The 17,373-nt window shown below is 39.1% G+C and overlaps 1 protein-coding gene across 1 annotated transcript; it reads left to right on the top strand.

Annotated features, from left to right (window-relative positions):
• The first annotated feature begins 295 nt into the window (after positions 1-295).
• On the top strand, positions 296-13,659 carry LOC140230767 (armadillo repeat-containing protein 6-like). The gene is made up of 7 exons (XM_072310906.1): positions 296-354; positions 2,526-2,690; positions 5,290-5,949; positions 8,039-8,184; positions 8,804-8,935; positions 9,967-10,104; positions 10,781-13,659. Exons 2-7 carry the CDS (start codon positions 2,531-2,533, stop codon positions 10,982-10,984), a joined length of 1,440 nt encoding a protein of 479 aa, XP_072167007.1. The 5' UTR covers positions 296-354; positions 2,526-2,530; the 3' UTR covers positions 10,985-13,659.
• The last annotated feature ends 3,714 nt before the right edge of the window (positions 13,660-17,373 follow it).

Genomic DNA, 17,373 nt, shown 5'->3' with positions numbered 1-17,373 from the left:
TGGTAGCATCATGTTTTATCTTAATTTGGGCTAATTTGTTTGTTTGTGTTTTTTTTTTTTTCAGTTGCCGGGTAGACTCAATCCAGTATCCAATTCACTTTTCCTTCCTCTTGCGATGCGCGTGAAGACCACCATACAAAATCAGTTTACTTGAATATTTCGTCGTTAACTTCACACGTATTTTGCTCCCTGTCAGGCAGCGAGGCAAGCGCCCAGCTAAAAAGAGTCAAGCAGACAGCGTATTGTATTGAATTGTACTCTGCTAATGCACCAAATACAGCAGAGTGCATGACAACGTAAAAACTACCGTGCCCAGAAGGAGCTTACTGTACACACGGCACAATTCAACATCTAGTGAGTAGCCTACTGTAAAGAATATCAAGGCTCAATTGGGCAATCCTGCTCATGTTATTTGAGACGAACTACAGAACTAATGTTTGGTACCCGATGATCAGTATGCATGTAAACTTTTTATGTGGGATACCCGAGTTCAGTCGGCTAAAAAAGAAACTCCGTTTGTACAGTCCCGTACGTTGCTTATTGTGTTGTAGGATAGGCCTAAATTTTAGATTTTGTTTTTTCCACTAAATCAATTTGAGCTGAGGAGAGTCACCATTGTGGCTACATCACACTTAGTCTAACTGTAGCATTATTTAAAAGAAAAGATCCTGAAAAGTTATCGGTGTGGTGCATGGCAGCACTGCACGTAAATGCACTGCACTGCATGAATGGTGCATGTGCCTATCCACATGCATTATCACTTATATCAGTCAGTCCGCAGCACCCGATAATTCGCTCGTATTTATTCAACTCGTATGCAAGCCCGCTCTAGGCTTGCATATGTAATGAGCTGTGTAAGGGGATTTTATCCTTGGGCTTTCGGCAACAAAAATACACCTTATGTTCACAAATTTGGTATCAAATTCAAGGAAAATATGTAAACTATCATCACATGTTACTCAAATTATTGTAAATGAAAAATATCATCATTCATAGCGTAATTTGAGCTTGAAAAATGATGAAAAAAGTAATTTGTGCAGTACACGTTCAAGATGTTCAAAAAATACCAAATTCACTTTGCGTCTCGATGAAAATGCTTTATTTGGTAGTCCATCTCCAAATCTTTGTATCCATGTAAATATCTTGACAATTTGTTGCTTAATCCGGTCAGGAACCAGTAAAATATACATCGATGTCAGTGCTGATCAGCTTGAAACCGTGCATTCTCAAGAGTAAGCTCTCTCATTGGACAGCGCTTGCATTCAGCGCTTGCATTACGTTATTACGCTGCTACATAACGGTTTCATGCCACTTGCGGTTTCTTGGCACGGTTGTAGTTCAAGTCAAGTGCTGGATGCAAGCACTGTCCAATGAGAGAGCTCTCTCGCGCCACTGTACACTTTGTGTGGAGCATACATGTACTTCCGGCTTAGGAGTGAATTTTACAGACATTACAAAACGGAAAAACTAGTATAAATCATGCTTGCGTCTCCTTGACTCCAATATATGATGAGCATCTAAGTTTCCTCTCTACGAAAAAGCCAAAATCAGAAACAACAGTTTCTTAATCCGGTCAGGAACCAAAAAAGAACTTTAGACGACAAAATCTTCCGTGAAAAGCAGGTAAAATTTACGCAAATTCAACTGATTATATAGTCATGATAAGATCCGATGTTATACGCAAATTTAGTATCAAAATAAAGATCAAAGTCTGGAGAACAATTTACCGTGACTTGTAGCCATGACGAATGTATGTACAAGTCGCTACACTGTGAAAACCATAGCCCTATCAAAGTCTCGCAAAATCTCGCACGACGAGACACCTTTCGAACGCAAAGATCGTCAACGAGAGTGCTGAATAAATCTTGCCGGATCGGCTCATTAGCATACGTGCTGCGGACTGACTGTTATCCAAAGAGATTTTTCCAGTGAGGAATAACTATATAATTGATACACAGCCCGTGCTTCGCACAGCGTCTGGTCGGGTTAAGTGAGGAGAAAAATCTCGGCATTATCTAATCTACGGTAGTCTACAGGCTATTAAAATTTTACATGTACATATTATGCACCACCGCCGGCTTCATGTGCACTCGAGTCAAGTTACACCTCGGCGTAATATGTGTTTAGTTAAGGGTAACTGCGACCAGCCCGAACATGTGTGTTACGGAGTGCCCCGGGGTTAAGTTAGGGGTTGAGATAATTTTGCTAGAAATAGAATCCACTTGCATAACAATGTGAAATCCATTACTGGCATTATCAGAATTTGTTTTAGATTTAGACAACAAAAATCAGGTATCCAGCTCCAGATTGGTAATGCAATATTTTAGTCAACCAAAACTGTGGACTCTAGTGTTTTAGATGTTAGTTGTGATTTTCTGTGATTTCTTTGTTGTTGTTGTTGTTGTTGTTTTTTGTATACAGAAGGTGCCAGGATTTTACTTTTGATGGTAGTGTAACTTATCATAGTGTAAATTGCATGCGTTCTGTACATTGAGCTAAAAAATTGCTATCTTTCTCTCACCTAGCCAAAATGGCTTCTAAACAGATCACCCAGGAAACGTTTGATGCAGTCGTGAAGGAGAACATGGAGGAGTTTGAGATGAGTAGCGAGGAGGCAGTTCAAGATGCAGTTCAACAGTTTGAATCACAGGGTGTGAATCTGGCAAATATCATCAAGGACATTCATATTGGTATGACTACCTGTGTAGAAATTGTCAATTTTGCAGTTGTGAGTGATGAAAACAAAGAAAAAAAAAATTATCAGGAACAAAAATCAGAGACATGATGAAAGTTGAAAAAAAGTAGTTGCTCATAGAAGAATTGTGTTCAATAGTATAGACAGTAAATTTTGGTGCCCAGTTATGCTAAATTTTACAGGAAGAATATATGCCTTTGCCCAACTTACAATGATATCTTCCTATGTAGAGGGGATAACATTAATGGAAGAAATAGAATACAGATGAAAAATAATTTTGTTTCTTTTTATGAGGCAACTGAGCAGCAGTTATAGTAATGTGACCAAGAGGGTCATTCATAAACCAGACGACCATTCTGAATTTGGAGGAAAGAATTTTTTTAATCTTGGACATTCACAGCTCTTGTTGTCCCTGCCGAAAGAGTTCGAGCAGGGGACTATGAAACGGGCTCCGTACGTGTGTGTGTCCGTCCGTGCGTCCGTGTGTCCGTCCGTGTGTGCGTCCGTGTGTGATCAAAATGTTCAAAATGCTACTCCTTTGCCATTTCTAACCCAATTTTGATTCTGTTTGCTTTATATGATAGCACTACATGGGAGCTTTGAAACTTCTATACAGAATTTCAATTGTGACCTTTGACCTTGACCTTTGACCTATATTGTACATTTTGCTTCAAAATGCTACTCCTTCGCCATTTCTAACCCGATTTTGATTCCGTTTGCTTTATATGATGGCACTAGGTGAGGGCTTCAAAACTTCTACACAGAATTTTGACCTTTGACTTCTTTGACCTTTGACCTTGATTTTTGACCTATATTGTACATTTTGCTACAAAATGCTACTCCTTCGCTATTTGTAACCCGATTTCAATTCCGTTTGCTTTATATGATGGCACTAGGTGAGGGCTTCAAAACTTCTACACAGAATTTTGACCTTTGACTTCTTTGACCTTTGACCTTGATTTTTGACCTATATTGTACATTGCCTACAAAATGCTACTCCTTCGCCATTTCTAACCCCATTTTGATTCCGTTTGCTTTATGTGATGGCACTAGGTGAGGGCTTCAAAACTTCTACACAGAATTTTGACCTTTGACTTCTTTGACCTTTGACCTTGATTTTTGACCTATATTGTACATTTTGCTACAAAATGCTACTCCTTTGCCATTTGTAACCCGATTTCAATTCCGTTTGCTTTAAGTGATGGCACTAGGTGAGGGCTTCAAAACTTCTACACAGAATTTTGACCTTTGACTTCTTTGACCTTGATTTTTTTACCTATATTGTACATTGGCTACAAAATGCTACTCCTTCGCCATTTCTAACCCGATTTCGATTCCGTTTGCTTTATGTGATGGCACTAGGTGTGGGCTTCAAAACTTCTACGTAGAATTTTGACCTTTGACTTCTTTGACCTTTGACCTTCATCTTTTTACCTATATTGTACATTGTGCTACTAAATGCTACTTCCGGCGGGGACATATATTACGCACCGCGAAATTTCTACTTTTCCTTGTTTCAGTAGAAGTTTCCTTTTCTTTTCTTTTTTTTTTCTTTTTTTTTTTTTTTTAAAGGGGAAGGCTAGTAACTGATCAGTGGGAATCAGTGGAAATGCTGGGAGATGATTGTTCCAATCCTTATGGGATTCATTCAAGAGTTCATTGTATATCTATTGTTGTGTGAAAATGATTTGCTTCAGAACGGTCTCATATTCAAGTAATGTGCAGATTAATGCACCGTCACTGACCAGGGACGCTAACCTGGAAGCATTAAACTGCACATTACTGTAAAAGTGGATATTTTCGCGCGACTAATTTTTCGCGCTAGGCCGGGTCAGAAGAGTTTCGCGTGTTTTTAATTCCGCGGAATCAAGATATCACGCACAGGAACGATGGCAAGCAAAAATATTCGCGTGTTTTTATTTTCGCGCTAGTTTCTGGTTGCGCGAAATGCGCGAAAATTTCAACACCGCGAAAATTTCCACGTTTACAGTACTTGAATATGAGACCATTCTGAAGCAAATCATTTTCACACAACAATAGATATACAATGAACTCTTGAATGAATCCCATAAGGATTGGAACAATCATCTCCAAGCATTTCCACTGATTCCCACTGATCAGTTACTAGCCTTTCCCTTTAACTATGCATTCCTTTGGGAACTGCTCTTTCTTTCCAGCTTTTGAGCCAAACCATCTCTATTTTTCAGTCAGAATGGTGGGAGGTCTGCATAAACCAATCAGTTACAACAACAAGATGGTATTTTGATACTTCAGCAGTCTAAGTTTTTGTAGATTTTAGCTGATCAGCTATTGTGGTCATATTGTTGTCATCATTTATGTAGTTTCATTTTGTTACTTATGATCTTTACCATCTTAAGTTCATGCTATTTGGTGCAATGTATTACTGTAGAAAACCAAAGGATTCTGACTGCATGTCCTATGCACTGATACAGATAATTTTACATGTAGCTAGCGATAATTTTTGGCCAGCATCAATGACATTCTGTGAAATTGATGAGATCTGTTTGTTTGTGCAAATTTTGCATTTAAGTGAATGTGGTGAGCTGTTTACTTGTTTACCTCCCATCTGTTAGGTAATGATGAGTCTGGAGCACCAGGCAAGCATCCAATCCTCCTTGCTGTGGATGGTTTGGCGGAAGGCATAAAAGCCATCTCATCTGGCGGAGATGCACAGGAGACCAAAGCTGCTATTATGCCCCACCTGGACACATTCAAAGTTGAATGTGACAAGGACCTGGCTCACAGACTTCAAGCTGCGGGCAATCAGGCCTACCCGACACTGCTGCTCCTTGTGCAGTGTCGACTAGCTGAGGCAGACCTGGACTTCCAGTGCCGAGTCCTGGACTGTCTATGTTCCCTCCTGAACGGACAGCCCGACCTGATGACGTCGGACGGAATGGACTTCGTGTTGGGGGTTTTGCAAAGAGCTGTAGAGGCAGAGGAGGGAAATTCACAATCGCAAAGATTGCAGCTGGCTGTACGGGCAGTGAGGCTGGCGTGTGTGAAGCACGAGACAAATCGGCAGACGTTCGTGAAGAGGAACCTGATTGGAACACTCATCAAGGTACTGAGTGAAAACAAGGACAGCGTGAAGGTGGTTAAAGAGGTGGACGCCACATTCAGGACTCTTGTGGTAGACGACGACATCAGGGTGCCGTTCGGGAAGGCACACGATCACGCCAAGATGATTGTGGAGGAGGGTGCCCTCAAACTTCTTTTAGAAGTGATGCAGAGTGAGCATTGCAGTTGATTTAGTTGCACTTTGACAATTCCAGATCTAGAATTCTCAGGCTGTTTTGTTTCGCGGATTGTACAGTCACTCATAACTTTGCCTTCTGTCAGGATGTAGAACAAAATTCATTCAAGTATAATGTTTTTTAGCTCTGTGCTATTTCTGTTTAATTTAAGGAAACTACCATCAGCAGTGAAGATGATCTATATGATGTTGTAATAAAAGGAATCTCAAAATGATATATAGAGTAAAATGAGTGAAGTATGAAGAAAGTCTTGACTATTAAAGATAATATAAAGTTTTGGTATTACCTCAAAAGTTTCCCTAAATTTCCTTGTCTTAGTTTGTGTTTCAGGTTAAAGTACCTTTCATATAACTAACACTGTGAGACTTACTCGCCCCAAAGTGCTCTCATGTCTTAGTAATCATGCAATAATGGTTTCGTACCAGAACCGCCGCCGTACGGCGGCGAGTCGAGGTAGCACACGTATTGTACAAAACCATTATTGCATGATATTCAAACTGCGACCAGCAGTGTGCAGCCCCATACGCATACGGAGTAGCTAACTGCGACCAGCAGCCCCATACGCATAGCTAAATGGGGCTTCGCATTGTAGCTTACAGGATCATGACAGATTTAGTATCGCGGGTAAATATCAACTTAAAATCCAAAAAATTCTTCAATTTGAAGACTTACCAATTAAGTTGAAGTCTTGAAAACAGGCTTCGAGCAACGTTTGATTCTGCTAATAGTCCCTTTCTGTTCGAATTGATGACTGAATGTGACTTGGTCGAGAGGACCTTGGGAGAGCTACACTGAATTGATGGCCAGCGCATGCGCACACAAACATCTTATCCATTCGTGGATTTGAAATTTGTTCGCATGTGATGTGTGCGTATGCGCTGGCCGTAGTAATCAGTGTATGTAGCTCTCCCAAGGTCCTCTCGACAGAGTCACATTCAGTCATCAATTCGAACAGAAAGGGACTATTGGCAGAACCAAACGTTGCTCGAAGCCTGTTTTCAAGACTTCAACTTAATTGGTAAGTCTTCAAATTGAAGAATTTTTTGGATTTTAAGTTGATATTTATCCGCGATACTAAATCTGTCATGATCCTGAATGCTACAATGCGAAGCCCCATTACGCTATGCGTATGGGGCTGCTGGTCGCTATGCGTATGGGGCTGCTGGTCGCAGTTAATTGCATGATTACTAAGAAATGAGAGCACTTTGGGGCGAGTAAGTCTCACAGTGTTAGTTATTTGAAAGGTACTTTAACCTGAAACACGGAAATTCAGGGAAACTTTTGAGGTACCAAAACTTTTTATTATCTTTAATGGAATATGCAATGTGAAGCTTGAACCGGATCTTGTTTGTGCTGGGTTCTCGCGGTCATGCAATCCACTACGTACGCCATGACTGACCATTAGTAGCGGATCATAGAATTTTTGTTTATGTCTATGACAATTTATGCCACTTTTGAAATCATGGTCTTAATCGTGGGGTAATTGTGGTGATCTTATCAGATCTTATCAAATTTTGAGGTCAGTCGTGGCAATCACATTAATTGTAGAAAAGCTTTGGACTGTTCAAAAATTGTCTACAATCAATGCAATTGCCATGACTGTCAGATCTGATAAAATCACCACAATTACCTCACAATTAAGACAACAATTTCAATTGTGGCGCAAATTGTCATAGATATAAACAAAAATTCCATGATCGGCTATAGGTCTACTAATGGCCAATTGTGGCACGCATTGCAGATCATATGTTAGTAGGAACCAAGCATCACATAAAGGTGCATTATGGTTTGCACGGAACCCTACGCTGCACATGTACACGAAAGGCTGCAGCATATTTCGGCTGCATTTTTATTTATTTATTTATTTATTTACTCTTTTTTTTTGTGGCAGCATAGATTCATTGTCTGTTTGAGGATGAATGAGAATGTAACATCCTGTTGATGATAATTTGAAATCAATGTCACTAAGCAATTCAAACATTGACAGAGCTATCCTGATCAACTAGGACTGTAATCTAATCATCATTTTCTTTGAACATGTATTATGTCATCCATTTATTTGCAGCATGTATGCACGATCAGGGAGTGGTGGGTGACCTTTGTGCCACGTTGGCCCGCCTGTCAGTCAGGAACGAGTTCTGCCAGGAAATTGTCAATCTGGGTGGTCTCAAGGCGGTCCTGGCTGTTCTAGGTGATGACCAAGCCAGTCAGGTGAGCTAAACCTTTCAAGAGGTATACTGCTATAAAGCAAACACTTGCTTCACTTCTGGACTGCCACTAAAATATGCATTAATATTCCAATTTGGGTGTCATACAAAGTTAGAAATGACAAGTTTAATCCTTTTATGACTAAGATTGTGCTCACAATATTCTATGTCTTGAATCATTGTGTGTGCTGCCCTTTTCAAGAAAAATATTACAAATCAAAATGAGTACCATGATTCTAATTTCCGTCTTGTCTTAGCCTCATATCTCTTGACAAATTATTACAAAATGGACTGCTGTGATTTAGTTCTTGTTAAAGAGCTCTTCTTACTTTCTAGTTTCTCCATATTTTCTGATGTCATACTGTATTGTTGGAGCTTGCTTCTAATGAAAAGTTCCGGCAGTCTTGTTTTGTTTTTATCTCATGAATGAAGAGAAATTCAGTTCAGGTTAGATGAGGAGCAGTGTGGAAGATGTACACACCATGAATTTCGAAGGATTATTTGAGACTTGTATTTAAACTGTTAATGGAGTTTTCAGTATCATTGGTCATGTTTTTCATTTGAAGGGCATTTCTTTTTACTCTCAATTATTGTGTTTTCCCCCTCCCCCATATTATATAAAGCTTGTAGTGAAGCAGCTGCTAGCTTTGGTCAAGGCCATTGCTGGGAATGATGAGGTCAAGACTGCCATTGTCAATGCTGGGGGAATCCCCACCATTCTGGGTGCAATCTCCAGGTTCATCCGACAACCACAGGTCAGGACAAAAAGCAGATGACATACATTATAGGGAGACTGTGGAATGATGACTAAACTCAATACTGTACAGATGAGGGAATATCTTTTCTCTTTGATTATACCCAGATGGGGAAAATATATGCATTCTAGATAACTTCTCCCAAGTTGAGCATTTCACAAGCATGGTGAAGATAATCGCAATGCACTTTGGAGTCTGTAGCAGTCATTCCAGAAAATGTGTAATCCATGTGTGTCTTCTTAAACCTTTATTCTTATATTTAAGCACGTACATGTTCAAGTAAGCACTACCGTTATCCATTTTCTGAGGGTGTATTGGAGGATTTTATCGATGATGGTTTCAACCCATTGAGGGAGGTCTGCTTTAACTTCCTTTGGATGTTCAGTTATGTGGAAGAGCAGTAAAAAACAAACAAACAAATAGCAGTTTGCAGTCTTAGTTAGATTTATGTTTGCATTATTTTGTTAACTCTTTATGTGCCATGGTGGAAACCCCCTGTGTGCCACGTTATTCTGAGACACGGAGGTATTCATGCTTTGAGAAAGAATTCTGCTTTTCCGATTTTTATAACTTCTACAAATTTCTGTTAAGCTGGACATAATAGTGAGCAAAGTTACGAGAGAAATGCCAAACTTTGCTTAGATATAAATTGTATAACAAATCTATTTTCAAGTTTTCTTTTGAATGACCAGGTGCTACATTACTGTAAAGGCATGATTTTTGCACATAAGAGCGTGAATGAAACTTAGAATGTACACGCAAATCTAGCAGGGAACACTGCTTGATAGTCAATCACCACATAGAATGCAAGCCGTATGTGAGAGGAACAAAAGCGCGAGAAAAGCTTTCATTGTACCGCGGGATTAGCGATTTATCTATCGGTTTTGGCGGCTTTGTGTGTTGAGCAGAATATGCGAAGTTGGCACGCCGCCGACTGAGTCGGACGTGCGAACGTGGCACATAAAGAGTTAAAAATGATGGTGTTACATTGTTAATGTGTCATTTGTTACTGTTGTCCTGTGGATGGGTAGGTCTGCGAGGCAGGGTGTGGTGCAGTAGCCGCCATCGTGCTGCGAAAGCCAGCAAACTGCACTGCCGTGATGGAGGCAGAGGGCGCCAAACTTCTCGTCCAGGTCCTTGGGATTCATGGGGAAGAGGCCGGTGTGCAGGTGAGAGAGACAGGGCAAAAATTAGGTTGTAGGTTTGAATCCCACCCGAATGTGTATGCCCATGTTTTGTATGATGGCTTTTGCTCTAAACGCTGAATAATCAAAACACTGAATAATCGCTTCTTGTTTACATCAATGAATGGCGCTTTGCCAATCCAGTAGAGTGAAAGCAACTCGTCACGAGAATTTTCTATTTCAATGAATATGCATGTTTTCGAATTGTCATTGGCTATTCAGCAAAAGCTTGGCAGCCTAGTGGATATGTTGCATGTCTAGTAATCTAGAGGTCATGGGTTTTTGAATCCCACCAGAGCATGTGTGGCCCATAATTTTTATCATGGCTACACCAGGATACACCAGGAAAAATCAGGACTTTTATTTTGCCTTCGAGCTAAGCGATATTCGGCTAATCCGACGTTGAGATATGCGAGGTTGACTGTATCGTATTTGCACAGAATATATGTATGTGGGAACATAGGATATCTAACAAGTCGGATAATGTCAACATACATAAAAAAAAAACAACAGATATTTCTACCATTGATTTAATACAGGCTTCATAATGATTGCCCTGGAATTTGAAACATTAGTGATTTGCAGTACTAAAGTAAGGATTCAGGAATGGACCTTTCTTTTCTTTTAACATTTTTTTTTCTCCACCACCAACTCTTCGCAGAAGCAAGCCTGCATGGCAGTGCGAAACCTCGTGGCTAGGACACGCCAGTACAGTGAGGCATTCATCCAGCTGGGGATTGAACCACTCCTCAGGGGGGCCCAGAGGCTGTGCCCAGACGAAGCCAAGGCCGCTCTGCGAGACCTAGACCTGAAGGTAGAACTGCGGGAACTCTGGAAAGGGGAAAAGACTCCTTTGACACATTAACAGTCGGTAATAATCAATCCCTAGATGTTTCTGTATATTCTTTTTCCAAAGGTGCATTCCCTCCATAAAATTTTTATAAGTTCCAGGACAATAATTGCTTTTATACTCTTTCAAATATGAGCCATTGTAAAGAGGGCCCATTGTTCACTCCACTGAGCTACAGGCTCAAGTGAGCTATTGCAATTATTCATCTTCCGTTGTCTGTCTTGCGTCAGTACTTATTTTCAAATCAATCATACAATGTTTTTTTTGCCTTGAGAATATGTTTTTGCTGTGAATCAGTATGTTGGCAGAGGTTGGCTGCCCCAATTGTGTGAGGGTACAGGGTATTCTTGTATAATGAAATCTCGTTAAAATAGATCCCCATAGGTTGCTACATTGATACACACAGGTAGGACTACAGACTTTCATCACACATTGAGCCCTACTGGCAGGCGACAGAGTCATCATTACCTCCGCCAAGGGAGGAGATTATGTTTTCGTTACCGTTGGTTTGTTTGTTCGTTTGTTAGTTAGTTAGTCAGTTTGTCCGTGTGCATAATAACTCAAAAAGTTGTGCACGGATTTGGATGAAACTTACAGGAAAGATTGAGAATGACACAAGAAACAAATGATTAAATTTTGGTAGTGATCAGGAAATTTTTATGGATTTTTTAAAGGATTTTCGGTATTTTGCCAGGTAGGGTCAATGAACTTGGGAGTTCAAGCTGCGCATTTTTGAGGTTTTCATGCGCGTACTTAAGTGCGTGCTCTAGTTTCTGCTGGGAAGAGGCGCTCCGCGCATCTGAGGTTTTATGACATAACAAAGGCTTCTATATTGGGAAATCGGGCGATTTTTCAGTGAGTGGAAATCACTGATCTCTATGGAAGAGCAAGATCATGGTGGAAAGTAGCTACTTGGCGGAGGTCTGCGCTCTCAGAGTGCTTCTCTAGTTTTAGTATGTTATGTTTTACGTTGAATCCAGAGTATTGTGATGAGTAAATTTGTGGCATGTACTGTTGGTATTTGAAAACTGACAGCATGTTATTTTTTACGTCAAATGCAGAGTATTGTGATGAGTAAATTTGTGGCATATACTGTTGGTATTTGAAAACTGACAGCATGTTATGTTTTACGTCAAATACAGAGTATTGTGATGAGTAAATTTGTGGCATGCACTGTTGATATTTGAAAACTGACAGCATGTTATGTTTTACGTCAAATACAGAGTATTTTAATGTTAAGAAAGCTACCAGGGTTGAAACCATCTTACTACATGGTATGACCATTCACTATGTTTGTGGGTCTGCTAGTGAAAAAAAAAGGGGTGGGAAGAGAGAAACTTCCACTAATTTCCATCGCAAGCTTTCTTGGAATTCCTACATGTATCATCCTTGGAGGAGTGGAAGCATCCACTGAATGACCAAACATATTCAGTCTGACCATTTTCTATGACCACGTACATAATTTGGTAGGTAGTAAACTGTATTCTCCTTGTTACTGATGTTAAACTAACGTACACTGCACAGTGAGCGTTACCTCTCCACTACAAGCGAGACGAGGTGAATTGTGCGCTGCATGTTTGTGTGAGTTGTTTGTGTGCATGTTATATGTGCATGAGATTTGCACCTGGTTGTAATTCCTTTTAACTGTGTATGTGGAAGTGAGCATCCCCTCCCCCTTCAAGTTGTTTCCACTTTTGTTGCTACTGATTGAGAAAAATAAGGGAAATAATGAGTTTTACCAGTAATATTCTCTGTTATTAACGAAATCTAATTACATGTGTCTGAACGAAGGTAGCTCACTAAATTGAGCAAGTTGTGCCATAGACAAGTGTGTTAAAATCTACACCGACAGAATCTTCTTGCAGTATTGAAATCTTGTATCCATGTTCCGTTACAACATGGCTGGCCTGTACTATCATTTCAGCACATTATGCCTAGATGAGTGATGCTGTGTACCATTGTGTGTGGATGTGCTATTATGCTAGTGAAATACTTAATGGCTTCTAAATTACAAATTTACTTTTATCAGACATTGGAACTAAGAATGATTGCTATGTAGCCTTGTTTTTGCAAGCATGCCAAGTTTCTGCCCACTTTAATTTCCACTAAGGAAGCAACCAGCATCAGCATATGAATACTAGTTTTGCCTGTTTTTTCTTACTTCTTTTTTTCTTGGCAATAAGAATGGAAACATACAGTACCTTGGATTGTCCTTTTTATTGCGAGCATTCAGAAAGTAGAATCTTTACTCCTCTAAATGTAATGTTTGTAATGCATTGTAGCGTTCAAGCATGATTGAATTGAATCAAATTGACAAAGCAGCATATAAATCAAAATACATGTATGGTAATAGCAGAAACATGTCCTCAAATAAGCCCTCTACAAAGGCTACAAAAACATCATTTCACAATCCCTTACACGCATATACAGGACTAGAACATTTGTAATGTATGTTTACTGCCATCTGAGAGATGCGGAGGTTGGCATTGTGAAAGATCAGTGCACAAAGCTGTAATTATGTGTGCAGAATATCAAAAGTGTAATGTATTTATTGAGACATGTTGTGTGTAATACTTGTATTATTTCAGTCACTTTGTCATTTACTGGAGGTGCACTGTCCTCTGAAAGGGTCACATCAGTGAAAGTGGCAATAAACTTTAGTAAACATGGCTGAAGGACTGAAAATACTGCAGTGGAAGAATATGATTTCTTTTGTCATTTGTGTTTAAGGTGTAATGTGACTTTGCTTCTCTGGTGTTACACTGAATAAAGAACATCGGATAAGGATTGCAAAAATTACAGTACAGTGCACTCTTGTTATAATGAACATGGTTATAAAGAAATTCTTGTTACAACAAAGTCGAAATTCAGGTCCCAAAATTATCATCTACATGTGTATATCTTTACACACTATACTGTTCGGCTATAGCGAAAATTTGATACATCAAAAGAAAACTGCTGGTCCCGAAGACTTTGTTATAACAAGAGTGCACTGCATTACAATAGCTGCTTTCATGTTGGACAAGTCAAATACACTGCCATTTAGGGTTCATATCATAGCGTTTATTTTTTAATGGAAGACATTTTCATGAAAACAGATGCTTTCATGGAGTTGCAATTATTACTGGGAAATTAATAATAATCTCTTTACAATGTCAACATGTAAACATACAATCATAAATGTTCCATGAGCAGCTATGAACTGTGTAACACAGGAAAAGCCTTCAAAGTAAACTCCAACATTCTTATTAAAAAAAAAAAAAAGAATGGATTTTGGAGGTTACACTTCGACTGGACAAATAATAATCTACATCACTTTACTCCAAAGTAAACATTTACCACATGTTGGAGAAGAGTATTTGGTTGCTTGTCTTTTGGCTGAAAGCTTTGTTTGTGGAAGGAGATACAACAAAGATAAATCTACATGTGAGCTCATTCAATATATCATCTACAATGTGAATGAAAAAAAAAATCCACAAAGGAGTATCCGGTTCTTTTGTCACTCTTTTTTGCCTTTTTATCAATCTTGAAAACTATCTACTATTGTTTTTTTCTTGATCACAGTCTATGCATGTGATCATTTTCCCTACAATATTCATTGTACAGTGTAATCCATATCTTCACAATTTTATCGGAACTTTCTAATGGGTGGACAATTGTACAGCACAAATTCAAGAACCCGAATTATGTTTTTGAGTCACTCAGCACAAAAAATTAACCATGAGAAAATATTGATGTTTTCAGTATATGCCGAAAGGCATGACAGATTTAATTACAATTACGCTCATCAGAAAGTACTTTGAAAAGTGTGCCGTTATAATAATGATAGTTAGTTGCTATGACTGGCACATAAATATTGCAGATTTACACAAATTGTAGATTTTGATATTTTGCGAAGACGAGGGAAGTTTAATGCACACATAGTTAAATGCTGCAATGGTGATCAGTGATATAAAATTTCATTAACTCCACACAACATTGCTTTCATCAGGAAGCCATTCTTCATGTATGTATTATGTTTGTCTGTTTCTTTTTTTTTTTCTCTGTTCCAATTGGTTTTGTTTGGTTTAAGACTTTATATGTGTTTTGACATTAAGTTTTTCCAAGCTTAGCCTTTGACCCCTTTATACCACACATGAAAACATGTTGACATTCATACTGTTTATGTTAACAATACACTTTCATATATCATTTCATTTTTTTTTTCTTCAAAACAATACATTTAAAGACAAAATCTGTGTAATGTGCAGGTATCCTAATTTCAGCTGGCATTCAAACTCATCTCTTCTCATCTCCACATAACTATACATGATGCAGTCTTATACATAATGGACATCAAGTGAATCTTAGACCATGGAACATAAAACAGAAAAACAAGAAGCTACAGTATATACACTTTAAAATACATGCATATTGTTTCACAATATACAATGTACATCAATTATCATGGGTTAGGCATCATCGCCCATAAACAAAGGCAGAGGTATGCCACCTCTTGGGTTCTTATAGAACACTGTGCTACATATAAATTTATCATCAACTCAGACAATTTCTATTACTATGGCAACAAAAATCTTTTTTTTTTTTTCCAGCTGATTGGCTGATCACAGCACTCACTATGGTGACTGGTTTTAATACTGCATGTTACAATAATTGAAAAGAGCTTTATGTAGCACAGCCTCGATTTGCCTCTTTGGGTTGTCAATATAATACGGCAAAATTTAGCATTTTAGCAAAAAATTCATTATGAAGTATGAGATTCTATTATTAACATAAAATGTGACAAGTTTAAATATGTGGTATGCGCATCCAGTCCAGACAGAATTCTTTATAATGCAAAGGGCAAAACAAATATAATACTTCATCTACATGTATTAAGAACTTGTCCTAAATATACTTTGGGTACAGCGCTTCAGTCTTGTGTAATAACAACATCAAACAATGGAACTTCAAGATGCCCACTGCAGAAGTAGATTTGCCCTTTGACAATGCTGCAGTAACACACTATCACTGGGTCTGCTTTGCATTGCCGCTAGGTACAATTTGTTTGCAATAATGTTCATATCATAATGCAGAGCAAATGTTGGCAAGGTAAGGGTTAAGGAGATGTCAGTTTGTGGGCTTGTCCAGGCGCGGTGGAGCACCCCAATTTGCATCTCATTATCGCCCCGTTCTATTTGAATTCCCAACGGGCATCCACGGCTGCCCGAAACTGTGTGCATGAAAAAGTCAAATCTTTACCTTCTCCTTGTGCCGCTATGCGTGCCGCTAGTAAACTCAAACTTCCCACACTATCTAAGTTTTTAAAAACCTTCCTTTTGATGAAAAAATTATGAAATTTGCTGCACTAGAACTTGAGATATTAAAGCGTTTTGAAAATCACCTCTCGCAAAACATGCTCTCTGTTTTTTTCCGACTGGACTATGGCCGGGCTCCAATGTAACCGAAATTGGCAACATAAGTTTATCAGGCCTCAATCCATATATGGTGAAAGTTTTCGCTTGGTTCCACCTGTACTTTTTGAGAAATCAACTTGTTTCTACAGGGTTTGGAATAGAAAATTGTAGTCAGTGAAACAATTGAAAATGACGTCATTTCTTTTCCCGTAATATTGGGCATGCGTGTTACGTGAGATTCAGGATTTTGTGCTCATTGTTGGTTTGCATGTGACGCAGTCAATTTTGCTGAGTGTCGCACGGCACGGCGGTGTGACTGCTGAGCTGCTGCCGCGCACGCTGCATGCAGCAAAGCGTTGTGTGTGCTGTGACATGCAACGCTACAGTCACGCGATTATATATACATGGGACCGACCTGTACGCTTTGCGTTCGTGTCATTTTTGACATCACCTTCTGATTTTTTCCGACACAACCATGGCCGGGAATATTACGGTATGACATTTAAAATGCAAGCAGATAAATAAATTTCGGTGTACTTTGTTCGAATGGCGCTTTGGTTCCGCAATCACACTTCGTGAATTTTAGGATGATTTTCGAGGCATATTTTTGGTAATTTTGCTCGCCAGGTTTTCGCTAAAATTTCACATTTTATCATTGTCAAATCCTTTAATATGTTATATGTGCATATTCGGACATGTTTTCAAATTCAAACTAACTCAATTTTAATCCGAAAATAGGTTTCCTTGAATTGTTATTAGCTTGAGAAGTTGTTTACTTTTTCTCAACTACGCGAGTACATGTTGTTTACTTTATGCAAATGAGGCTCGGCTGCCGATGGATTTCTGCGAGATAATTGGGGTGCTCCACCGCGCCTGTGTCAGTGAATAAAAATGACTCGGCATGCATGACAAATATGTCGTACAATATGGCTAACAATGTTTCTCCTCCTAAATCATGCTGAATGTATACGAATGAGCAACGTCCAACAGAACTATGGCGGGTTGCAA

Source organism: Diadema setosum, chromosome 7 (genome assembly GCF_964275005.1).
Source record: "Diadema setosum chromosome 7, eeDiaSeto1, whole genome shotgun sequence".
Classification (NCBI taxonomy): domain Eukaryota; kingdom Metazoa; phylum Echinodermata; class Echinoidea; order Diadematoida; family Diadematidae; genus Diadema; species Diadema setosum.
The sequence above is the reverse complement of the archived record's forward strand: the minus strand, read 5'-3'. Positions and strand labels throughout refer to the sequence as shown.